Source organism: Apodemus sylvaticus, chromosome 4 (genome assembly GCF_947179515.1).
Source record: "Apodemus sylvaticus chromosome 4, mApoSyl1.1, whole genome shotgun sequence".
Classification (NCBI taxonomy): Eukaryota; Metazoa; Chordata; class Mammalia; order Rodentia; family Muridae; genus Apodemus; species Apodemus sylvaticus.
Window position 1 is genome coordinate 70,641,726 of NC_067475.1, and position 27,112 is coordinate 70,668,837.

The following is a 27,112-nucleotide window of genomic DNA, read 5'->3' on the forward strand; positions in this document are numbered from 1 at the left end:
GACGATCAGAAGCAGGGAGGGAGACACAGGGAATGGAGGTTCTCAGGAAGACAACGCCCTTTGAATCCCCTTTAACTCAAAGACACTGAGGCAGCAGTCCCATGGCCTCCATGGATCTGTACCAGCTGTCGTTTTCTGATGACAGACAGAAATGTAGAGGATCCATGTGGGAAAGGACGTGGGAAAGAACAAGAAGAATTGAGGGAAACACTACTCACTCAGATTATACAGTATTAATAAAGAATTCATGCTTAATTAAAGAAGGAGGAGGAGGAGCAGATGCCTGGGGAGAAAATATAGTAGTTTTCCAAAACTTTCAGAATGAGGTAAGAAGTGTTTCTAATTAGAGCTCCTCTGGTTATGTTTTAGTGCAATGCCATTAGGGACATTAAATTCAGTGGTAACCAAATATCAGGAAGAGAGAATAAAATAAAATACATAAATGCACCCTTTTTGCTCATATTCTTGGTGTCTTAGTCAGGGTTTCTATTCCTGCACAAACATTATGACCAAGAAGCAAGTTTGGAAGGAAAGGGTTTATTCAGCTTACGCTGCTGCATTGCTGTTCATCACAAAAGGAAGTCAGGACTGGAACTCAAACAGGTCAGGAAGCAGGAGCTGATGCAGAGGCCATGAATAGATGTTCCTTACTGGCTTGCTCCCCCTGGCTTGCTCAGCCTGCTCTCTTATTGAACCCAAGAATACCAGCCCAGTGGTGGTACCACCCACAAGGGGCCCTCCCCACTTGATCACTAATTGAGAAAATGCCCCACAGCTGGATCTCATGGAGGCACTTCCCCAACTGAAGCTCCTTTCTCTGTGATAACTCCAGTCTGTGTCAAGTTGACACACAAAACCAGCCAGTACACTTGGCTGGTTCTTCCAATTCTGAGAAAAACCTTATCTACCTCCTGTGGATCTCTATTGCCTCAATCAATGTTTTAGAAAAATGGCTTACTTCATGTTTAGAGTGTTGTTTCTGCATGCCTATCTGCATGTGTGCTACCCACAGAATCCAGAGGAGGGCACTAGATCCCATGAAACTGACAGCTAGACTTTTGTGAGTTGCCCATTGCTACTAGGAATGAAACCTGGTTCTATTGACTGGCAGCCAGAGCACCAAGTGCTCAGTCATCTCCTCAGGCCCTGTCCCATTTGATTCTGATTACACACCTGTGGTTGTCCTCAGCATGAGGTCGAGTTGAAGGGAAACTTGACAAGTGAATTCTGAGGAATCTGGGATACAGAGCTAACAGAGCACAATCTCTTCTTTCAGGTTCATCCTCTCAGCATCAGTCTTTGGAATGAGGAATTCAGCCTCTGTCCCTATAGTTTCTCCATCTTCCCACACAATTGTGTCCACGCCATTCCCTGACTATTACTAATATTGAGAAGTTTGGGAGTCCATGAAAATATTTTATTGTCTCCTCTATTGGAAATTTTTGCAGGTTTTTGTATCTGCTGACTAGCTCTATCTTGTGTTATTGGAATTAAGAAAAAATACCATTCTGGCATAATAAATTACATTATACTGTGTAATTTATAAACCATGGAATTTATTCCCACAGTGTGAAGGTCAGGAAGGATCAACACACGCATTTCTTCATAAATGATACCTGCTCTAGGGATATAATGGTAGAAGAGCCAATTGGCAAGGACCTACTCACTTCCTTTATACTCTTTTACTCTTATTATGGTAGAAGCTCAACAGTCAAGGCAGGCCTCAAAGCCATGGTTAAGCAGGACTTTCTCAATCTCCAAATCCTTGCTCGATCAGAAACATGTAGGGATTCCTGGATTGAATTTTTGTATGAGAGTACTTTCCTATTCCTAAGGATTAGCATATGACCAAATCACCTTACAGAGGCCCTGCTTTTCTTTCCTTTTTATTGAAAATGATTTTTCCACACAAAATATTCAGATTACAATTTGCCTTTCCCCATCTCCTTCCAGTCCCTCCCCATCTCGCTACTCACTGTACTGCTCAGGTCTCACTCCTTCCAGTTAGATGACAAGCAGAAAAACAAAACCAGGATGAAAAACAAAGAAAACACACATGAAACATACATGCACTTACACACAAATGCATAAAGTCAATAAAACACAAAATCATGAACCAAAACATAAAAGCAAAAGTGTAGAAAAATGACTAAACAAAGCATATGAGAGAAATTAAAAAGTACAATTCAGCATTTGTGTAGGCCATCAACTCCTTGAGAGTTGGCCTACTCTTAAATATTCTTTGTATAACCAGGGTAAATCTGCTGGAAAAATAATTTTTCATTTCCAGGCAGTTATGAGTTAGAGAGAACATCTCAGTCAGGGATAGGAGATAGTGTAAAATTCCCCGATTCAGCTCTGGCACCTCCTCTAGACCCATGCAGAGACATATATCTACCCTAATGTTAATACAAATAACAATATTTGACTTCTTCCTTTCTAATTTGTATACCCTTGATCTGCTTCAGTGGTCTTATTGATCAAAGACATCAAGTGCCCTATTTAATAGGTATATATACAGAGGAGATCACCTTACCTTGTCTGGATTTTAGTGGACTTTTTCAAGTTTCTCTCCATTTAAGTTGATGTTGGTTGGCTATGGGCTTGCTCTAAACTGCCTTTTTTATATTCAGTTACATCCATGTCTCTTGGGACTTTTGTCAAGAAGGATGTTGGATTTTGTCAAAGGCTTTTTCTGCATCTAATGTGATGATTGTGAGGCTGCTGTCTCTCAGTTTGTTCACCTGGTAGATTGAAGATCTAGTGCAGAAGTTCCTGTGCCAGCTGTGCCAGCTACTCCTATACAAAGCAGAGTGGAGAACACCACAACAGGTGCAGCAACCCTTTTCACCTGGTGATCTACAGAGTCTAATTCATTGGGAATGCTTTCCCTGTGTGGGAGGTTATTGGGGTAACTACTGTGCCAGGATACAAATATCAGATGATGCATTTACAACTAGGGAATGTCTGCAAGAGGTAAGTCCTGATGCACAAGCCCACCTATCATCCGCTGGAAGCAAGAGGCACTCATATTCTTAATTGGTAGGAGTTACAATGGAATTGCAGAGATGTGAACGTTCTGAGGGTATCTGATTCCCATTACAATGGCTTTCTTCTGTTACTCAAGGGTCAGCTTACCTCACTCTGGATACTGCCATGTGCACTGAGTACTCTCGGTAGTCTGTGAATAGTTTCCAGGAAGAGCTGTTCTATCATAGTAGGTGGGTTAGTCATTTAAGCATAACCAACAGTCCTATGTCAAATCAGGACAGGAGGAGTCAATTATCTGGAACAAGCTTTCATAAATGTTTGTGGAGTGGGTTGTTGAGACAGGAAGCCAGTAAACTTAGTGACACTTATGTTAGGGTAGGTGTGGTCATAGGCAGAGGCTAGGGCCTGAAGTCCAGCCTTGCAAGGACTTAATTGGGCCCAATAGCCAGCCCAGAACCTGTCTAACAACTTGTTGGATAGAGAAGAGAGTATTTCTATTGATTACCCCTGGAATCTGTATGCATACGTAACTCCTTTTTTTGTACATGCTCTGCATCCCCAAATATAGCCTGAATCCCATCCAGTGGCCTGTTTTCTTCTTTCGGTGAAGCTGAGTGTCAGGTGGCTATAAGGTGAATATGCATGAGAGAAGCATGGAGGTTTTTCTTCTTTTTTTCTTTTCTTTCGTTGGATATTTTCTTTACTTACATTTCAAATGTTATCCACTTTCCAGTCTCCCCTCCAAAAACCCCCTATTCCATTCCCCTCCCCCTACCTCTATGAGAGTGCTCCCCTACCCATGCACCTACTCCTGCCTTCCTGACCAGGCATTCCCCTCTACTGGAGCATAAAACCCCCACAAGACCAAGAGCCACTTCTCCCAATGATTTCCAACAAGGCCATTCTAAGCTACATATGCAGCCAGAGCCATGGGTCCCTCCATTTGTATTCTTTTGTTGGTAGCCCAACTAGCTTGATGAAATCAGATTTTAGTGAGAGTCCCAGTAGAACCTGTGCTTTCATAACCCCACTGTGCACAGTAGTAGTCCGAAGCTCCTTCACAGACTCTCTGATGGACCTGATGCTCTGGGTGCATGTAAAAATATTGTTTTGACAGGTATTTTCTCACAGAGGGGTCTAACTGGTGATACAACAAATCTTCCAGGTCAAACTATAAAAATGGGAAGCAAGTTTCAGGTGGGGGCCATGTGGCTGGCCTGATGGATGAGATTGTTTGGTCAATGTTAACAATTATCCAAGTGAACATAAGAGCCTGATGAAGACGGTCTGTGATGGTTGTAAGATGTCAGCATAAAGGGAGCAGAATTAGGAATATTGAAGTAACAACTTCAGCAGATCAGCTGAGCGTGGCATGACTTTCCATTGTTCTAGTGCTAATTCCTTGGGAACTTCCTCTCACTCCAGGCAGGCTGAACATGGGAACAGTGTATCCATGCCTGGATTCTATTCACTTTAACAGCTGAACAGCTATAGGAAGATGGGTGAGAAGGTCTTGTGATCCACTTGTTTGGTGCTTTACAGGACAGAAAAAAAAAACACATCAAATTTCCCACTATAAATCTTGGAATAGGATTGGGGAAATAGTAAGTGGGAAAGCAAAGGACAAGTTTTAATTCTGCCCTTACCCTTCTGTTACCATGGAAAGAGTGACACTTGTGTTAGCAGGGGTGCAAGCTGTACTTAAAGCCTGGGGCAGAGCATAGAGTTGCGTAGGGAGGCTAGAAGGGAAAGATCTGTGGCATCCACAAGATATAAAAAGAATGGTCAGTGAAGACTCCCACAGGTGGTGCAGTACAGAGGTTAATTGAGATTGTGGAATTAGGTGTGGTAGAACTTTAGTACAAGAAGTTCTGTAAGAAGTCTAGCTGGTATGAAGGCAGGCATGGCCTGGAGCCATGCTTCTCAAACTGTGGCTCCCTCATCCTCTGTGGTGGAGTATTGACCATTTCATGGGGGTTGGATATCAGATATCCTCTATATCAGATCTTTATAGTATAATTCATACGGGAGCCACACTACAGTAATGAAGTAGCCAACAAGTTATTTAATGGTTCTGGTTGACCACAACAGGAAGAACGGTATTAAGGGGGCACAACACTGAGAAGATGAGAAACTACTGGCCTAGGGAATATGAATACATAATGAATAAATCTCTTTGAATGTTTTCAAAATTAATAAAAGATTTTTGCATGCTTTGACCAACAAACACTTCTCTCCCAGGAGGAGGAGACTTCCTCCACACTGGTCTACACTTCTTAGTCATCATAAGAGCATGATGATGGAGCTTTTAGCTAATGTAGATGCCAAGAAAAGACAATGGGTTTGTAATTCTGGTAATATAGTCTCCACGAATATCCACACCTGATCAGGGCTGATTGGACTATATGTGACTTCTCTGAACCTAAACATCTCTGGAATCCACAGACTGATTTCAAATGTTTTATTCATATTATATTTTATTGGGTTACGATTTTGTTTACAGAGTTGTTTGTGGCCATGAAGACCAGAGAAGGGCCTCAGATCCTCTGAATGACCAGTTACAGTTGGTTGAAAACTCTCCTGGGTGTGCTGGAAACTGAACCACAGTTCTCTGACAGAGCAGTAATTCCTTTTGCAGCTGAGTTCCCACAAACTGAACCTTTAAAAAGTCTTCATTGTCATTTAAGTCTCAGATAAATAAATATTCATGTTTGATATCTCCCTTTCTTTGGGCCCTGGTCATTTGTTCTGTTTGGATCAGTCCATACAGTTTCCCCCAATGAAATTCCTTTGGGCTGTGCTTATTTATGGTCAGCACCTACCTTGAATCCCAGTTTCCATCATGTCAGACAAAAACAAACAAGAACTTCAACAGGGCAGATATCATCTAGATTGTGTGAGACTCCTGTTCTGCCATTCACACCTGCAATTTTAACATAGTAGAGCTGTTTTAAATTCTGAGCCACCATGCTGCTTTCTTGAAGATGCAGTGTAAATGCTCCAGCAATACTGTACTCTAACCAGAAGTAATTGGTAACTATATTGGGTGCTGCCATTGGAAGACAGGTGATGGTCATATCTGACTAGCTCCTAAAATCTCTTTATGCCTTTGAGTGAGGGCTCAAAGAAAACATTCTGTGCAGAATCCAGGGAGTGGAAGGCTTCAGCCGCCAAATAGGGATGTGACTCCAACATTGCCTTCCACTCTGAGTTCTCAGAGACTTCAGAGAAATGAAGTGCAATGAAATCCAGGGCCTGAGTCTTCAGCCACTGTGTGCTGTGGAGGTCAGCCAGGATGAGAGTGTCTGCAGCTTTCTCCACAGAGAGTATCCTGAAGAGGGCATCCTCACACATGACCTTCAAGTCCTCCAGGCCATACTTGTCAGCAGCTGCCAGCACACCAGTGGCCATGGAGTTGCTGTTGAGGTGTGGTGTTTTTCCCCTGAGTAGATGAAGTACATCATCTGGAAGACCTGAGGGTCCAGTCATGGATCTCAACAATGTTCTTTAGGCTCTCCTGCATTTCATGTTCAAACATGGCTCTGAAAACTGGAGAACAAGCTGCTAGGATGGCGTGGTGAGCCCTGAATACATGGCCACCTACCAATAGGGTTCAGTCTTTGAAGAGAGATTTCTCCCACAGCTTTGCTAGGTCATCTCTCAACATCTGTCTTGGCTCCTTGATTGCAGGTGTCATGATCTGTCCAGGCATGCAAAGATGGCTCCTATTATGCTCACCTTGCAGCAGAGGCTGAGCTGGTCTTCAGGGACAAGCCATTGCTGATGGGAGAGGAGGAAACCTAGAAGGATGAACTTTTTGAATCCCCACTTTTTGTATTGCTGAAAGCTTACGACATTGGGGTTCTTCATACTTTGGCATTTCTCTCCTTGGGAATTTATGATCCAGAATTTGAACTTTGCCCAAACTGGGCTCTCTGGACAGCTGAGCAACCCCAGGTAAACTGACAGGTAATCTTTGCTTTCTTCATCAACCCCGTTTGGGTGTACTCTCAAACACCATGCTATTTCTTCATTGGCCTCTAATGAGAACACTGGGCTTGAAATCCTTTTCTGAATTCCCCGCATGCAAAATGAGAAGTTGCTTATAGTCCACTCATAGCAGATTTTTTTTTTACACTGATCTGTGTGGAGCCCCAGCTCTTTGTCTCCATGTCCCCTGACATTTCTGCGGGAGGTAGTTTGAAGGTTAATCTTGACCTGAGAGAACACCAGAGGTTATTTACTCTTCATCCTATTGAACACGATTATAGGTATACTTTGGATTTTAGTTTCAATTTCCCTAAGTTCTCTCTCTCTCTCTCTCTCTCTCTCTCTCTCTCTCTCTCTCTCTCTCTCTCTCTCCCTCTCTCTGTCTATCTCTCTGTCTCTCTCTGTCTCTCTCTCCCTCTCCGTCTCCCTCTCCGTCTCCCTTTTCCTCTCTCTCCCTCTCTCTCTCCGTCTCTCCCTCTCTTTTCCTCTCTCTCTCCCTTTCCCTTTACCTCCCTCTCTCTCCCTCTCTCTCCCTCTCTTTGCCTATCTCCCTCCTCCTCTCCCTCTCCCTCCATCTCTCCCTCTTTCCCTCTTCCCCCCCTCTCTCTTTCCCCCAAACACTGGAATTTCTATGTGTGTGTATGTGTTTGAGTTTCGTGACTCTTAGGTCAGTGGCCACTAGTTGGGCTATTCTATCCACCTCTGGATAGGAAAGTCTGTAAAACTTTATATATCCTCATCTCAAGTGTGTTGTATTTTCAGGGTCCTATAGAGAATGTACAGAATGAATTCCTTTATGTAAATAGACAGAGAATATAGAAGAATAACATACAGGCTGAGGTCTAGCTAATATAACAATGACTACAGTCAGTATTTACTTATTCCACAAGGTGTGAAGTCTCAGGTGTTCTTCAGTATATACTGGAATTCTTAAGAAGAAGGGTCTAATGCCAGTGAAGGAATGGGCTTGCTATTTAGATGAGAGCAGGAAGCCAAAGAAAAAAGCTTCCTTCTTCTTTATGCTTATTGTGGGCCTCCAGTAGAAGGTGTGGCCTAGTTAAGGGAGTGTCTTCTAGTCTGAAGATCTGGATTAAAGGTGTGTGTTTTTCTGCCTCAAGACTCAGATTAAAGGTGTATGTTTTTCTCAGATTAAATGTGTATGTTTTTTCTGACAAGAAGAATCTGCATTTGAACTGAATCTACCTACTTCAACTTAAGAAAAAAAAATTCGCAGGGCACTGGGGGCACACGCCTTTAATCCCAATATTTGGGAGGCAGAGGCAGGCAGATTTCTGAGTTCAAGGCCAGGCTTGTCTACAAAGTGAGTTCCAGGACAGCCATGGCTACACAGAGAAACACTGTCTTGAAAAAAAGCAAAAGAAAAAAAATTTAAAAGGCATGCCTTCCACTTTAGTATGTCCACAAGTAGTGCAGACTAGAACAATAACCATCAACAATATACTTTGCTTACTAGGGACAATCTTGCATAAATAAAGAGATGATGTAAATCTCTGCACAGATACGATTTACCCATGCACTGGTCTTACAAATGCTATCATAAACATGATCAGGGAAGGGGTGCTTTCCTTAACTGCTCAGGAGTCTGAGTGTTCACAAAATGTAAAGCATGTGGAAGAGCTCCTGTATGGTGGGCAGGATCAGAGCCCCAAACCTCTGAAGATGGCTCTATTCTTTCCTGTGTTTTATTCCATTTACACTTTGTACTTCCCCTCAGGGTCTTCAGGGCCCCCTTACCTCCTTCCTCTGAAACTATCTGTTTTAGGCATCTCCTACATTCTTCTGATTTTTCCTTGACTGCCAACAGACTTTTTGATGGGTCTGGAGTCTGTTGCTTCTGGCCACTTAACTTTTTTCTCTTTTGTAGTCCTCTTTTATTAAATACTCTCTCTGCCACTATCACTAAATCTCTCAAACACCTTTCCCTAACCTCTAGACCCTCTGCAGGTTTTTTTAAATATGCTGCCTAATTAATAAAAGCTAGATCAAAAGCTGTCTTTGCTTCTGCTTTCTGTGGGGGTGTGTTTTAATTACAAATTCCACATTATTCATTGATACAATTTAGCTAACAAGAATAGTTATCCAGCATCAGAAACTTGAACACCAAAAACTAAGACTAGAGAACACAGATATTCCTGATGTATGGTCAGATTTTTGAAATTCAGACTCCATTTTTAAAAAATCTGTTCAAATTAATATCCTGGCACCTAGCATTAGTTTCCAAGATGCCCCTCAACAAAACCTGAGCCTAGCTTCACTCTCTAAGCCAATCTCTAATAAGACCAGCATCTTCAATTGGCACCCTCAACAAGACCAGGTTATTCCAACAACACACCTGCAACCCCAGATTACAAAACCACCACCTGCCTAATGACCATCAATGCAGAGGGGAACAGAAGTTAAGTTTATGTTAGCCAGGTGGTGGTGGAGCATGCCTTTAACCACAGCATTTGTGAGAAGGAGACAAGCAGATTTCTGAGTTCGAGGCCAGCCTGGTCTACAAACTGAGTTCCAGGACATCCAGGACTACACAGAGAAACCCTGTCTGGAGGAACAGGGAGAGAGAAGAAGGCTTATGGGGCTTGCAGGGAGTGGGGACCCAGAAAAGGGGAAATCATTTGAAATGTAAATAAAGAATACATCGAATAAAAAAAAGAAAGAAAAAAATAAGTGCCCAAAAGATCAACTCTGAAGCTAAAGTCAGAGGTGTCCTTCTGAAAATGATATTCAAGAGACAGAAGCAGAAGAACCTAAACTGAAGTGGTACCCTAGGATACACACTAGGGCTGTTCTGGGAAAATAAGTTTATTTTAATTGATGTCATTCTTCATAACTAAGTTAATATCTAAAACAAACACAAAAACATTAAATGAAAAAAATGACACAGGTTGAGCTATTATTAAAAAAAAAAAAAAAAAAAAAAAAAAAACAGTTGAGCTATCTGTACCATGGAGCTGGGGATGCTCCACAGCCATCTGTGCACAGGTCCCACCAGAAGAGAGCTGGGCTCCCGGGAGTGCTGGCACAGGCTTACAGGCCCACAGGAAGTACAAGCTCCAGGTAGGAACACAGAAACAACAGAACCATGTAACACCAAAAATAACAAGATGGTGAAAGTCAAGCCCAAGAACCCTACCAACAAAAACCAAGGCTACTTAGCATCATCAGAAGCCAGTTCTCCCAGCACAGCAAGTTCTGGATAACCAAATATACCACAGATCAAGATTTGAATTTAAAATCACATTGCATGATGCTGATAGAGGACTTCAAGACCAACTCACTGATAAGTGGATATTAGCCTAGAAGCTCAGAATACCCAAAATACAATTCAAAGACCACATGAAGCTCAAGAAGAAAGAAGACCAAAGTGTTGCTACATTGATTCTTCTTAGAAGGGGTACAAAATACCCATGGGAAGAAATACAAAGTGTGGAGCAGAGAGTAAAAGAATGGATATCCATAGACTTCCCCACCTGTGGCAGGGGCATCCCATATGCAGTTAACAAACCCAGACACTATTGTGGATGCCAATAAGTGCTTGCTGACAGGAGCCAGATATAACTCTCTTCTGAGAGGCTTTGCCAGTGCCTGACAAATACAGAGGGGGATGCACACACATCCCAACATTGAAATGAGCAAAGGGTTTCAATGGAGGAACTAGCTAAAGGACCCAAGGTGTTGAAAGTGTTTGCAACCCCATAGGATGAACAAAAATACGAACCAACCAGTAATCCCAGAGTTCTCAGGGACTTAAGCACAAATGAGAGAGTACACATGGAAGAAACGATGACTCCAGACACATGGGTAACAGAGGATAGCCTGAACAGACATCAATGAGAGGAGAGACCCTTGGACCCTTGAAGGCTCATTGCCTCAGAGTACCCCTACCAGGTCAGGGAAGCTGGAGTGGGTGGGTTAGTGAGCAGAGGGAGGGGATGGGATAGAGGTTTTCAGAGGGGCATTGAGCAAAGAGGACATTTGAAATGTAAATAAAGAAGATATTTAAGTAAAATTGAAGAAAAAATAATGGCAAAAAAGCCAGAACACAAAACCTGGGCTCACTCACTCTGCTGCAATCCACGCTGGAAGCCAATGTTTTGACATGGTTCACCTGACAATCTACTCCATCTACCAGCTTCTGGAGGTCATGGAGGAGCCACTCCTATGATGTTTCAGAAAGCAGAATCCTTGAACCAGAACATTGATTACTTGCAGTGAAAATTTGCATGTAATGCTGTTTGGGCAGAACACACACACACAGACACACATACGCTACTAATGCTATGTTTTCCATGCAGACAGGAGGCTAGCATGGCTGTCCTCTCAGAGGCTCTACCAACAGCTAACTGAAATGCAGTTACAGCTAAGCATTGGATTGTAGTAGGGGAACCCTATGGATGAGTTAGGCGAAGGATTAAAGGAACTAAAGGAGATGGCAACTCTAAAAAAAATGACCAGTATCACCTAATCTGGACTTTCAGGGGCCACCAGAGACTAAGCCACCAACCAGTGAGCATACATGAACTTGTCTGATGCCCCAAGAACAAATGAAGTACAGGCATACATTGTCTGGCCTCAGTGGAAGAGGATGTGCCTAATCCTATAGAGACTTAATGCCCCAGGGAGGGGGAATGCATGGGGAGCACCCTCTCAGAGGCCAAGGAGATGGGGGAGGGCTGAAAAACTGTGAGGGGAGCACTGCAGTGAGGTAGAATTTCAGATGAAAATTAATAAAATAAAAATTGAAAAAAGGATAATCCAGCCAGGCAGTGGTGCCACACACCTTTAATCCCAGCATTTGGGAGGCAGAGACAGGCAGATTTCAGAGTTTGAGGCCAGCCTGGTCTACAAAGTGAGTTCCAGGACAGCCAGGGCTACACAGAGAAACCCTGTCTCAAAAAACCAGATAAACACACACACACACACACACACAGAGAGAGAGAGAGAGAGAGAGAGAGAGAGAGAGAGAGAGAGAGAGAGAGAGAGAGACAGAGACAGAGACAGAGAGACAGAGACAGAGAGACAGAGAGACAGAGAGAAACAGAAAGAGAAGCATTTAGGATATTCCAGAACCATTGTTCTAATTGGCTCTGAAGAAGGATTTCCTCGGAGGGAAGTACAAGACTACCACCGACATAATTGGGAGGAGTGATCACAAGGTCTGTGCTTCTGATTGGAATAACACACAGGAAAGAAGAAAGCCATCTTCAGAGTTTTGGGGCTCTGATTCCTGACCACCATACAGGAGCTCTTCTACATGCCCTCCATTTGGTGAACACTCAGACTCTTGACCAGTTAAGGAAAACATCCCTTCCCTGATCAGGTTTATGGCAGAAATCAGTGTAAAAACCAGCACAGGAGTAAATAATAGCTTTGCAGATATTGACATGATACCTTCATTTATGGAAGTCTGAAGTATCAGTAAGCAAAGTACCCTGGTGATGGCTCTTCTTGTCTAGACTACCTGTGGACTCATGTAACATATAAAATGGAGGGATCATCTTTTAAAAGCTTGTTTTGCTTAAATTGAAATAGATAGATCCAGTTCAAACACAGATTCTTAGGGTTGAAAATCACACACCTTTAATCTGAGTCTTCAGGCAGTAAAACAAACACCTTTAATCCAGAAGCTGAGACGTGAAGACACATCCTTAATAGGGCCACGCCTTCTACTGGAGGCCTATATAAGCATATGAAGAAGTAGACTGTGTCTTTGCCTGCCTGCTCTCATCTTACTAGCAAGCCCATTTCTTCACTGGCATTAGACTCTACTTCAGAATACCAGCATATACTGAAGAAAACCTGAGACTTCAAACCTCGTGGACTAAGTAAGTACTGACTGTAGTCATTGTTATATTAGTTGAATTTATGTTGTTCTCATATATCCTCTTTCTATTTATATAAAGGAATTAATTCTGTATGTTCAATAAACACACACAGATATATACTCAGAGAGAGAGAGAAAGAGAGAGAGAAGACAGAGAGGGGGGAAGAGAGACACAGAGAACCAGAGACAGTTACACAGAGACAGAGAGAAAAACAGCAGAGAGAAAGAATTTAGGAGAAATCTAAAATAAAATCTAAAGAGTATATATAATTGTATGTATCAGGATGAAGAATCAATAAATGCTAGTTCTTCTTTTCAGATCAATGTTAACCTCCAAACTACCGCCAACAGAAATGTCAGGGGACATGGAAGCCAAGGGCTCCACACAGATCAGTGTAAAAAACATCTGCTATGAGTGGACCATTAGCAACTTCTCATTTTGCATGGATGGAATTCAGAAAGAGATTAGAAGCCCAGAGTTCTCATTAGAGGACAATGAGGAAGTGGCATGGTGTTTGAGAGTATACCCAAATGGAGTTGATAAAGAAAGCAAAGATTACCTGTCAGTTGACCCGGGATTGCTCAGCTGTCCCGTGTGCCCAGTTTGGGCAAAGTTTGAGTTCTGGATCATAAATTCCCAAGGAGAGAAATGTCAAAGTAGGAAGAACCCCAGTGTTGTAAGCTTTTGGCAATACCAACACAGGGGATTCAAAGAGTTCATCCTTCGAGATTTCCTCCTCTCCCATCAGCATTTACTTCTCCCTGAAGACCAGCTCACCATCTGCTGCAAGGTGAGCATAGCGGGAGCCATCTTCAGCATGCCTGGACAGAACATGACACCTGCAATCAAGGATCCAAGGCATGTGTTGGCAGATGACCTAGGGAAGCTTTGGGAGACTTCCATCTTCACAGACTGCTCCCTATTGGTGGGTGGCCATGAATTCAGGGCTCACAAGGCCATCCTAGCAGCTCGCTCTCCAGTTTTCAGAGCCATGTTTGAACATGAAATGCAGGAGAGACTAAAAAACCTCGTTGAGATTCATGACTTGGATCCCCAAGTCTTCCAGGAGATGATGGGCTTCATCTACACATGGAAGGCACCAAACCTCAAGAGCTACTCCATGGCCTCTGGTCTGCTGGCAGCTGCTGACAGGTATGGCCTGGACGGCTTGAAGGCCATGTGTGAGGATGCCCTCTGCAGGATCCTCTCTGTGGAGAATGCTGCAAACACTCTCATCCTGGCTGACCTCCACAGCACACAGTGGCTGAAGACTCAGGCCCTGGATTTCATTACAGATTTTGCCTATGAGGTCTCTAAGACCTCAGGGTGGAAGTCATTGGTGGAGTCACATCCCCCCTTGGTGGCTGAAGCCTTCTGCTCCCTGGCTTCTGCACAGTGTCCTTCTTTGGAGCCATGATTTAAATGCCTAAAGTGATCTCAGAAGATGGACAGCTGTGACCTGCACCTCTTCTGCAACAGCAGCAACCAGCTTTTTTACCAATGACTTCTGCTTAGACAATGGTATTGAGGGAGCATTTTCACTTTATCAGAGGAATGGCAGCATGGTGGCTCAGGATTTAAAACACCTGCAATATATTATACATACTGAAATGGTAGGTGAGCAATAGGCAGCACTGCAGTCTGGGACACTCTACATGACATCTATGATGTTAATGTTCCTGTTTGAATTTGTCTGATTGTTTGAAAACTGATTCAATTTAGAGCTGGCCCTAGGCAGAGAACAACTGTGTTTCTTTGGAGAAACACTTCTGCCTTGGACTGAACAGAAGAGATGACTGTGGCCATTGGCAAGGAGAAATCAACCATGATTGCTTCCTCATCAGTGAAGGAAAGACAATGAAGAGTTTCTTTTTAAACATTCAAGGTTCAGGGAACTCGGCTTCAAAAGCAATTACTGCTCTCTCAGAGATCTCTTGCTAAGTTCGCTACACACACAGGAGAGTTTTTCACCACCTGAAACTGGTGAATCAGAGATCTGAGGCCCTCCTCTTGTCTCCATGGCCACAAAGAACTCTGTAGACAAAACCTTAACCAAATAAAATACAAGATGAATAAAACTTTTGAAATCAGTCTGTTGTTTCCAGAGATGTTTATTTCAGAGAAGTAACATGTAGACCAAGCAGCCTAGCTCAGCTGTGGATGTTTGAACAGAGCCCTCACTCTCCTACCAATATTAGAAACCCTTGGTCTTTTTCCTTGGAATTTAATGTTGGAAAATGAGAACTCCACCCTCATGCTCTTATGACGACTGAGAAGACTATGCCATAGTAGAGGGAGTCTAATCCTTCTGGGAGAGATGTGTTTGTGGATTAAGGCATGCAAAATCTATTAAATGTTTTGAAAACATCCAAAGGGATTTATTCATTACAGATTTGCAGGCCTGTATACCTGTTGAGGGAGAACCGGCTGGGGAAGGAGCAGAGGTACAAGTCCTTGGTCCAGAACACCAACTAAAACAAACCAGATGATAGATAACCCAGTGAACTGGAGTAAAACACCTGTAAAATACTACTGGTCTTCTTTAAAAAGGGCAAAATATCTTCCAATAATCCTTTAATCTTAATAATCTCCTTAATTAATACCTTATTCACTCATCAGAGAAGCTTCCTCCTGCAGCAGACTGGAACAAATACAGAGATTAACACCCAGACATTATGCAGAGAGAGACAGAGACAGAGACATTGGAGAGACAGAGACAAAGAAAGATCTTCATACACACAACTGTAAATGAGATGTTTCCCTTAAATCCATGCCCTCATAGTTCAGAGAGCCCTAAGGAAGATGATCAGAAGCAGGGAGGGAGACAGGGAATGGAGATTCTCGGGAAGACAATGCCCTTTGAATCCCCTTTAACTCACAGACACTGAGGCAGCAGTCCCATGGCCTCCATGGATCTGTACCAGCTGTCCTTTTCTGATGACAGACAGAAATGTAGACGATCCATATGGGAAAGGACGTGGGAAAGAACTAGAAGAATTGAGGGAAACACTGCTCACTCAGATTATACAGTATTAATAAAGAATTCATGCTTAATTAAAGAAGGAGGAGGAGGAGCAGATGCCTGGGGAGAAAAAATAGTAGTTTTCCAAAACTTTCAGAATGAGATAAGAAGTGTTTCTAAGTAGATCCCCTCTGGTTATGTTTTAGTGCAATGCCATTAGGGACATTAAATTAAGTGGTAACCAAATATCAGGAAGAGAGAATAAAATAAAATACATAAACGTACCCTTTTTGCTCATATTCTTGGTGTCTTAGTCAGGGTTTCTATTCCTGCACAAACATTATGACCAAGAAGCAAGCTTGGAAGGAAAGGGTTTATTCAGCTTACACTGCTGCATTGCTGTTCATCACAAAAGGAAGTCAGGACTGGAACTCAAACAGGTTAGGAAGCAGGAGCTGATGCAGAGGCCCTGAATAGATGTTCCTTACTGGCTTGCTCCCCCTGGCTTGCGCAGCCTGCTCTCTTATTGAACCCAAGAATACCAGCCCAGTGGTGGTACCACCCAAAAGGGGCCCTCCCCACTTGATCACTAATTGAGAAAATGCCCCACAGCTGGATCTCATGGAGGCACTTCCCCAACTGAAGCTCCTTTCTCTGTGATAACTCCAGTCTGTGTCAAGTTGACACACAAAACCAGCCAGTACACTTGGCTGGTTCTCCCAATTCTGAGCAAAACCTTATCTCCCTCCTGTGGATCTCTATTGCCTCAATCAATGTTTTAGAAAAATGGTTTACTTCATGTTTAGAGTGTTGTTTCTGCATGCCTATCTGCATGTGTGCTACCCACAGAATCCAGAGGAAGGCACTAGATCCCATGAGACTGACAGCTAGACTTTTGTGAGTTGCCCATTGCTACTAGGAATGAAACCTGGTTCTATTGACTGGCAGCCAGAGCACCAAGTGCTCAGTCATCTCCTCAGGCCCTGTCCCATTTGATTCTGATTACACACCTGTGGTTGTCCTCAGCATGAGGTCGAGTTGAAGGGAAACTTGACAAGTGAATTCTGAGGAATCTGGGATACAGAGCTAACAGACCACAATCTCTTCTTTCAGGTTCATCCTCTCAGCATCAGTCTTTGGAATGAGGAATTCAGCCTCTGTCCCTATAGTTTCTCCATCTTCCCACACAGTTGTGTCCACACCATTCCCTGACTATTACTAATATTGAGAAGTTTGGGAGTCCATGAAAATATTTTATTGTCTCCTCTATTGGAAATTTTTGCAGGTTTTTGTATCTGCTGACTAGCTCTATCTTGTGTTATTGGAATTAAGAAAAAATACCATTCTGGCATAATAAATTACATTATACTGTGTAATTTGAAACCATGGAATTTATTCCTACAGTGTGAAGGTCAGGAAGGATCAACACATGCATTTCTTCATAAATGATACCTGCTCTAGGGATATAATGGTAGAAGAGCCAATTGGCAAGGACCTCCTCACTTCCTTTATACTCTTTTACTCTTTATATGGTAGAAGCTCGACAGTCAAGGCAGGCCTCAAAGCCATGGTTAAGCAGGACTTTCTCAATCTCCAAATCCTTGCTCGATCAGAAACATGTTGGGATTCCTGGATTGAATTTTTGTATGAGAGTACTTTCCTATACCTAAGGATTAGCATATGACAAAATCACCTTACAGAGGCCCTGCTTTTCTTTCTTTTTTATTGAAAATGAGTTTTCCACACAAAATATTCAGATTACAATTTGCCTTTCCCCATCTCCTTCCAGTCCCTCCCCATCTCACTACTCACTGTACTGCTCAGGTCTCACTGCTTTCAGTTAGATGACAAGCAGAAAAACAAAACCAGGATGAAAAACAAAGAAAACACACATGAAACTTACATGCACTTACACACAAATGCATAAAGTCAATAAAACACAAAATCATGAACCAAAACATAAAAGCAAAAGTGTAGAAAAATGACTAAACAAAGCATATGAGAGAAATTAAAAAGTACAATTCAGCATTTGTGTAGGCCATCAACTCCTTGAGAGTTGGCCTACTCTTAAATATTCTTTGTATAACCAGGGTAAATCTGCTGGAAAAATAATTTTTCATTTCCAGGCAGTTATGAGTTAGAGAGAACATCTCAGTCAGGGATAGGAGATAGTATAAAATTCCCCGATTCAGCTCCGGCACCTCCTCTAGACCCATGCAGAGACATATGTCTACCCTCATGTTAATACAAATAACAATATTTGACTTCTTCCTTTCTAATTTGTATACCCTTGATCTGCTTCAGTGGTCTTATTGCTCAAAGACATCAAGTGCCCTGTTTAATAGGTATATATACAGAGGAGACCACCTTACCTTGTCTGGATTTTAGTGGAATTTTTCAAGTTTCTCTCCATTTAAGTTGATGTTGGTTGGCTATGGGCTTGCTCTAAACTGCCTTTTTTATATTCAGTTACATCCCTGTCTCTTGGGACTTTTGTCAAGAAGGATGTTGGATTTTGTCAAAGGCTTTTTCTGCATCTAATGTGATGATTGTGAGGCTGCTGTCTCTCAGTTTGTTCACCTGGTAGATTGAAGATCTAGTGCAGAAGTTCCTGTGCCAGCTGTACCAGCTACTCCTATACCAAGCAAGGTGGAGAACACCACAACAGGTGCAGCAACCCTTTTCACCTGGTGACCTACAGAGTCTAATTCATTGGGAATGCTTTCCCCTGTGTGGGAGGTTATTGGGGTAACTACTGTGCCAGGATACAAATATCAGATGATACATTTACAACTAGGGAATGTCTGCAAGGGGTAAGTCCTGATGCACAAGCCCACCTATCATCCTCTGGAAGCAAGAGGCACTCATATTCTTAATTGGTAGGAGTTACAATGAAATTGCAGAGATGTGAACGTTCTGAGGATAACTGATTCCCAATACAGAGGCTTTCTTCTGTTACTGAAGGGTGAGCTTACCTCTCTCTGAATGCTGCCATGTACACTGAGTACTTTCTGTAGTCTGTGAATAGTTTCCAGGGAGAGCTGTTCTATCATAGTAGGTGGGCTAGGCATTTAAGCATAACCAACAGTCCTATGTCAAATCAGGACAGGAGGAGTCAATTATCTGGAACAAGCTTTCATAAATGCAGGGGTCATGATTGTGGAGTGGGTTGTTGAGACAGGAAGCGAGTAAACTTAGTGACACTTATGTTAGGGTAGGTGTGGTCATAGGCAGAGGCTAGGGCCTGAAGTCCAGCCTTGCAAGGACTTTATTGGGCCCAATAGCCAGCCAGAACCTGTCTAACAACTTGTTGGATAGAGAAGAGAGTATTTCTATTGCTTACCCTGGAATCTGTATGCATACGTAACTCCTTTTTTTGTACATGCTCTACATCCCCAAATATAGCCTGAATCCCATCCAGTGGCCTGTTTTCTTCTTTCAGTGAAGCTGAGTGTCAGGTGGCTATAAGGTGAATATGCATGAGAGAAGCGTGAAGGTTTTTCTTCTTTTTTTCTTTTCTTTCATTGGATATTTTCTTTACTTACATTTCAAATGTTATCCACTTTCCAGTCTCCCCTCCGAAAAACCCCTATTCCATTCCCCTCCCCCTACCTCTATGAGAGTGCTCCCCTACCCATGCACCTACTCCTGCCTTCCTGACCAGGCATTCCCCTCTACTGGAGCATAAAACCCCCACAAGACCAAGAGCCACTTCTCCCAATGATTTCCAACAAGGCCATTCTAAGCTACATATGCAGCCAGAGCCATGGGTCCCTCCATTTGTATTCTTTTGTTGGTAGCCCAACTAGCTTGATGAAATCAGATTTTAGTGAGAGTCCCAGTAGAACCTGTGCTTTCATAACCCCACTGTGCACAGTAGTAGTCCGAAGCTCCTTCACAGACTCTCTGATGGACCTGATGCTCTGGGTGCATGTAAAAATATTGTTTTGACAGGTATTTTCTCACAGAGGGGTCTAACTGGTGATACAACAAATCTTCCAGGTCAAACTATAAAAATGGGAAGCAAGTTTCAGGTGGGGGCCATGTGGCTGGCCTGATGGATGAGATTGTTTGGTCAATGTTAACAATTATCCAAGTGAACATAAGAGCCTGATGAAGACGGTCTGTGATGGTTGTAAGATGTCAGCATAAAGGGAGCAGAATTAGGAATATTGAAGTAACAACTTCAGCAGATCAGCTGAGCGTGGCATGACTTTCCATTGTTCTAGTGCTAATTCCTTGGGAACTTCCTCTCACTCCAGGCAGGCTGAACAGGGGAACAGTGTATCCATGCCTGGATTCTATTCACTTTAACAGCTGAACAGCTATAGGAAGATGGGTGAGAAGGTCTTGTGATCCACTTGTTTGGTGCTTTACAGGACAGAAAAAAAAAACACATCAAATTTCCCACTATAAATCTTGGAATAGGATTGGGGAAATAGTAAGTGGGAAAGCAAAGGACAAGTTTTAATTCTGCCCTTACCCTTCTGTTACCATGGAAAGAGTGACACTTGTGTTAGCAGGGGTGCAAGCTGTACTTAAAGCCTGGGGCAGAGCATAGAGTTGGGTAGGGAGGCTAGAAGGGAAAGATCTGTGGCATCCACAAGATATAAAAAGAATGGTCAGTGAAGACTCCCACAGGTGGTGCAGTACAGAGGTTAATTGAGATTGTGGAATTAGGTGTGGTAGAACTTTAGTACAAGAAGTTCTGTAAGAAGTCTAGCTGGTATGAAGGCAGGCATGGCCTGGAGCCATGCTTCTCAAACTGTGGCTCCCTCATCCTCTGTGGTGGAGTATTGACCATTTCATGGGGGTTGGATATCAGATATCCTCTATATCAGATCTTTATAGTATAATTCATACGGGAGCCACACTACAGTAATGAAGTAGCCAACAAGTTATTTAATGGTTCTGGTTGACCACAACAGGAAGAACGGTATTAAGGGGGCACAACACTGAGAAGATGAGAAACTACTGGCCTAGGGAATATGAATACATAATGAATAAATCTCTTTGAATGTTTTCAAAATTAATAAAAGATTTTTGCATGCTTTGACCAACAAACACTTCTCTCCCAGGAGGAGGAGACTTCCTCCACACTGGTCTACACTTCTTAGTCATCATAAGAGCATGATGATGGAGCTTTTAGCTAATGTAGATGCCAAGAAAAGACAATGGGTTTGTAATTCTGGTAATATAGTCTCCACGAATATCCACACCTGATCAGGGCTGATTGGACTATATGTGACTTCTCTGAACCTAAACATCTCTGGAATCCACAGACTGATTTCAAATGTTTTATTCATATTATATTTTATTGGGTTACGATTTTGTTTACAGAGTTGTTTGTGGCCATGAAGACCAGAGAAGGGCCTCAGATCCTCTGAATGACCAGTTACAGTTGGTTGAAAACTCTCCTGGGTGTGCTGGGAACTGAACCACAGTTCTCTGACAGAGCAGAAATTCCTTTTGCAGCTGAGTTCCCACAAACTGAACCTTTAAAAAGTCTTCATTGTCATTTAAGTCTCAGATAAATAAATATTCATGTTTGATATCTCCCTTTCTTTGGGCCCTGGTCATTTGTTCTGTTTGGATCAGTCCATACAGTTTCCCCCAATGAAATTCCTTTGGGCTGTGCTTATTTATGGTCAGCACCTACCTTGAATCCCAGTTTCCATCATGTCAGACAAAAACAAACAAGAACTTCAACAGGGCAGATATCATCTAGATTGTGTGAGACTCCTGTTCTGCCATTCACACCTGCAATTTTAACATAGTAGAGCTGTTTTAAATCCTGAGCCACCATGCTGCTTTCTTGAAGATGCAGTGTAAATGCTCCAGCAATACTGTACTCTAACCAGAAGTAATTGGTAACTATATTGGGTGCTGCCATTGGAAGACAGGTGATGGTCATATCTGACTAGCTCCTAAAATCTCTTTATGCCTTTGAGTGAGGGCTCAAAGAAAACATTCTGTGCAGAATCCAGGGAGTGGAAGGCTTCAGCCGCCAAATAGGGATGTGACTCCAACATTGCCTTCCACTCTGAGTTCTCAGAGACTTCAGAGAAATGAAGTGCAATGAAATCCAGGGCCTGAGTCTTCAGCCACTGTGTGCTGTGGAGGTCAGCCAGGATGAGAGTGTCTGCAGCTTTCTCCACAGAGAGTATCCTGAAGAGGGCATCCTCACACATGACCTTCAAGTCCTCCAGGCCATACTTGTCAGCAGCTGCCAGCACACCAGTGGCCATGGAGTTGCTGTTGAGGTGTGGTGTTTTTCCCCTGAGTAGATGAAGTACATCATCTGGAAGACCTGAGGGTCCAGTCATGGATCTCAACAATGTTCTTTAGGCTCTCCTGCATTTCATGTTCAAACATGGCTCTGAAAACTGGAGAATAAGCTGCTAGGATGGCGTGGTGAGCCCTGAATACATGGCCACCTACCAATAGGGTTCAGTCTTTGAAGAGAGATTTCTCCCACAGCTTTGCTAGGTCATCTCTCAACATCTGTCTTGGCTCCTTGATTGCAGGTGTCATGATCTGTCCAGGCATGCAAAGATGGCTCCTATTATGCTCACCTTGCAGCAGAGGCTGAGCTGGTCTTCAGGGACAAGCCATTGCTGATGGGAGAGGAGGAAACCTAGAAGGATGAACTTTTTGAATCCCCACTTTTTGTATTGCTGAAAGCTTACGACATTGGGGTTCTTCATACTTTGGCATTTCTCTCCTTGGGAATTTATGATCCAGAATTTGAACTTTGCCCAAACTGGGCTCTCTGGACAGCTGAGCAACCCCAGGTAAACTGACAGGTAATCTTTGCTTTCTTCATCAACCCCGTTTGGGTGTACTCTCAAACACCATGCTATTTCTTCATTGGCCTCTAATGAGAACACTGGGCTTGAAATCCTTTTCTGAATTCCCCGCATGCAAAATGAGAAGTTGCTTATAGTCCACTCATAGCAGATTTTTTTTTTACACTGATCTGTGTGGAGCCCCAGCTCTTTGTCTCCATGTCCCCTGACATTTCTGCTGGAGGTAGTTTGAACGTTAATCTTGACCTGAGAGAACACCAGAGGTTATTTACTCTTCATCCTATTGAACACGATTATAGGTATACTTTGGATTTTAGTTTCAATTTCCCTAAGTTCTCTCTCTCTCTCTCTCTCTCTCTCTCTCTCTCTCTCTCTCTCTCTCTCCCTCTCTCTGTCTATCTCTCTGTCTCTCTCTCTCTCTCTCTCTCCCTCTCCGTCTCCCTCTCCGTCTCCCTTTTCCTCTCTCTCCCTCTCTCTCCGTCTCTCCCTCTCTTTTCCTCTCTCTCTCCCTTTCCCTTTACCTCCCTCTCTCTCCCTCTCTCTCCCTCTCTTTGCCTATCTCCCTCCCCCTCTCCCTCTCCCTCCATCTCTCCCTCTTTCCCTCTTCCCCCCCTCTCTCTTTCCCCCAAACACTGGAATTTCTATGTGTGTGTATGTGTTTGAGTTTCGTGACTCTTAGGTCAGTGGCCACTAGTTGGGCTATTCTATCCACCTCTGGATAGGAAAGTCTGTAAAACTTTATATATTCTCATCTCAAGTGTGTTGTATTTTCAGGGTCCTATAGAGAATGTACAGAATGAATTCCTTTATGTAAATAGACAGAGAATATAGAAGAATAACATACAGGCTGAGGTCTAGCTAATATAACAATGACTACAGTCAGTATTTACTTATTCCACAAGGTGTGAAGTCTCAGGTGTTCTTCAGTATATACTGGAATTCTTAAGAAGAAGGGTCTAATGCCAGTGAAGGAATGGGCTTGCTATTTAGATGAGAGCAGGAAGCCAAAGAAAAAAGCTTCCTTCTTCTTTATGCTTATTGTGGGCCTCCAGTAGAAGGTGTGGCCTAGTTAAGGGAGTGTCTTCTAGTCTGAAGATCTGGATTAAAGGTGTGTGTTTTTCTGCCTCAAGACTCAGATTAAAGGTGTATGTTTTTCTCAGATTAAATGTGTATGTTTTTTCTGACAAGAAGAATCTGCATTTGAACTGAATCTACCTACTTCAACTTAAGAAAAAAAATTCGCAGGGCACTGGGGGCACACGCCTTTAATCCCAATATTTGGGAGGCAGAGGCAGGCAGATTTCTGAGTTCAAGGCCAGCCTTGTCTACAAAGTGAGTTCCAGGACAGCCATGGCTACACAGAGAAACACTGTCTTGAAAAAAAGCAAAAGAAAAAAATTTAAAAGGCATGCCTTCCACTTTAGTATGTCCACAAGTAGTGCAGACTAGAACAATAACCATCAACAATATACTTTGCTTACTAGGGACAATCTTGCATAAATAAAGAGATGATGTAAATCTCTGTACAGATACGATTTACCCATGCACTGGTCTTACAAATGCTATCATAAACATGATCAGGGAAGGGGTGCTTTCCTTAACTGCTCAGGAGTCTGAGTGTTCACAAAATGTAAAGCATGTGGAAGAGCTCCTGTATGGTGGGCAGGATCAGAGCCCCAAACCTCTGAAGATGGCTCTATTCTTTCCTGTGTTTTATTCCATTTACACTTTGTACTTCCCCTCAGGGTCTTCAGGGCCCCCTTACCTCCTTCCTCTGAAACTATCTGTTTTAGGCATCTCCTACATTCTTCTGATTTTTCCTTGACTGCCAACAGACTTTTTGATGGGTCTGGAGTCTGTTGCTTCTGGCCACTTAACTTTTTTCTCTTTTGTAGTCCTCTTTTATTAAATACTCTCTCTGCCACTATCACTAAATCTCTCAAACACCTTTCCCTAACCTCTAGACCCTCTGCAGGTTTTTTTAAATATGCTGCCTAATTAATAAAAGCTAGATCAAAAGCTGTCTTTGCTTCTGCTTTCTGTGGGGGTGTGTTTTAATTACAAATTCCACATTATTCATTGATACAATTTAGCTAACAAGAATAGTTATCCAGCATCAGAAACTTGAACACCAAAAACTAAGACTAGAGAACACAGATATTCCTGATGTATGGTCAGATTTTTGAAATTCAGACTCCATTTTTAAAAAATCTGTTCAAATTAATATCCTGGCACCTAGCATTAGTTTCCAAGATGCCCCTCAACAAAACCTGAGCCTAGCTTCACTCTCTAAGCCAATCTCTAATAAGACCAGCATCTTCAATTGGCACCCTCAACAAGACCAGGTTATTCCAACAACACACCTGCAACCCCAGATTACAAAACCACCACCTGCCTAATGACCATCAATGCAGAGGGGAACAGAAGTTAAGTTTATGTTAGCCAGGTGGTGGTGGAGCATGCCTTTAACCACAGCATTTGTGAGAAGGAGACAAGCAGATTTCTGAGTTCGAGGCCAGCCTGGTCTACAAACTGAGTTCCAGGACATCCAGGACTACACAGAGAAACCCTGTCTGGAGGAACAGGGAGAGAGAAGAAGGCTTATGGGGCTTGCAGGGAGTGGGGACCCAGAAAAGGGGAAATCATTTGAAATGTAAATAAAGAATACATCGAATAAAAAAAAGAAAGAAAAAAATAAGTGCCCAAAAGATCAACTCTGAAGCTAAAGTCAGAGGTGTCCTTCTGAAAATGATATTCAAGAGACAGAAGCAGAAGAACCTAAACTGAAGTGGTACCCTAGGATACACACTAGGGCTGTTCTGGGAAAATAAGTTTATTTTAATTGATGTCATTCTTCATAACTAAGTTAATATCTAAAACAAACACAAAAACATTAAATGAAAAAAAATGACACAGGTTGAGCTATTATTAAAAAAAAAAAAAAAACAGTTGAGCTATCTGTACCATGGAGCTGGGGATGCTCCACAGCCATCTGTGCACAGGTCCCACCAGAAGAGAGCTGGGCTCCCGGGAGTGCTGGCACAGGCTTACAGGCCCACAGGAAGTACAAGCTCCAGGTAGGAACACAGAAACAACAGAACCATGTAACACCAAAAATAACAAGATGGTGAAAGTCAAGCCCAAGAACCCTACCAACAAAAACCAAGGCTACTTAGCATCATCAGAAGCCAGTTCTCCCAGCACAGCAAGTTCTGGATAACCAAATATACCACAGATCAAGATTTGAATTTAAAATCACATTGCATGATGCTGATAGAGGACTTCAAGACCAACTCACTGATAAGTGGATATTAGCCTAGAAGCTCAGAATACCCAAAATACAATTCAAAGACCACATGAAGCTCAAGAAGAAAGAAGACCAAAGTGTTGCTACATTGATTCTTCTTAGAAGGGGTACAAAATACCCATGGGAAGAAATACAAAGTGTGGAGCAGAGAGTAAAAGAATGGATATCCATAGACTTCCCCACCTGTGGCAGGGGCATCCCATATGCAGTTAACAAACCCAGACACTATTGTGGATGCCAATAAGTGCTTGCTGACAGGAGCCAGATATAACTCTCTTCTGAGAGGCTTTGCCAGTGCCTGACAAATACAGAGGGGGATGCACACACATCCCAACATTGAAATGAGCAAAGGGTTTCAATGGAGGAACTAGCTAAAGGACCCAAGGTGTTGAAAGTGTTTGCAACCCCATAGGATGAACAAAAATACGAACCAACCAGTAATCCCAGAGTTCTCAGGGACTTAAGCACAAATGAGAGAGTACACATGGAAGAAACGATGACTCCAGACACATGGGTAACAGAGGATAGCCTGAACAGACATCAATGAGAGGAGAGACCCTTGGACCCTTGAAGGCTCATTGCCTCAGAGTACCCCTACCAGGTCAGGAAGGCTGGAGTGGGTGGGTTAGTGAGCAGAGGGAGGGGATGGGATAGAGGTTTTCAGAGGGGCATTGAGCAAAGAGGACATTTGAAATGTAAATAAAGAAGATATTTAAGTAAAATTGAAAAAAAAATAATGGCAAAAAAGCCAGAACACAAAACCTGGGCTCACTCACTCTGCTGCAATCCACGCTGGAAGCCAATGTTTTGACATGGTTCACCTGACAATCTACTCCATCTACCAGCTTCTGGAGGTCATGGAGGAGCCACTCCTATGATGTTTCAGAAAGCAGAATCCTTGAACCAGAACATTGATTACTTGCAGTGAAAATTTGCATGTAATGCTGTTTGGGCAGAACACACACACACAGACACACATACGCTACTAATGCTATGTTTTCCATGCAGACAGGAGGCTAGCATGGCTGTCCTCTCAGAGGCTCTACCAACAGCTAACTGAAATGCAGTTACAGCTAAGCATTGGATTGTAGTAGGGGAACCCTATGGATGAGTTAGGCGAAGGATTAAAGGAACTAAAGGAGATGGCAACTCTAAAAAAAATGACCAGTATCACCTAATCTGGACTTTCAGGGGCCACCAGAGACTA

At 42.8% G+C, this 27,112-nt stretch overlaps 1 protein-coding gene across 1 annotated transcript; it reads left to right on the forward strand.

Moving 5' to 3' along the window:
- Positions 1-13,179: 13,179 nt before the first annotated feature.
- Positions 13,180-14,223, forward strand: LOC127682517 (TD and POZ domain-containing protein 2-like; the record flags this gene model as incomplete). The annotated part of the gene is made up of 1 exon (XM_052178835.1): positions 13,180-14,223. A coding segment is annotated over exon 1 (1,044 nt), but the record flags the coding sequence as incomplete, so codon positions are not given.
- Positions 14,224-27,112: the final 12,889 nt, after the last annotated feature.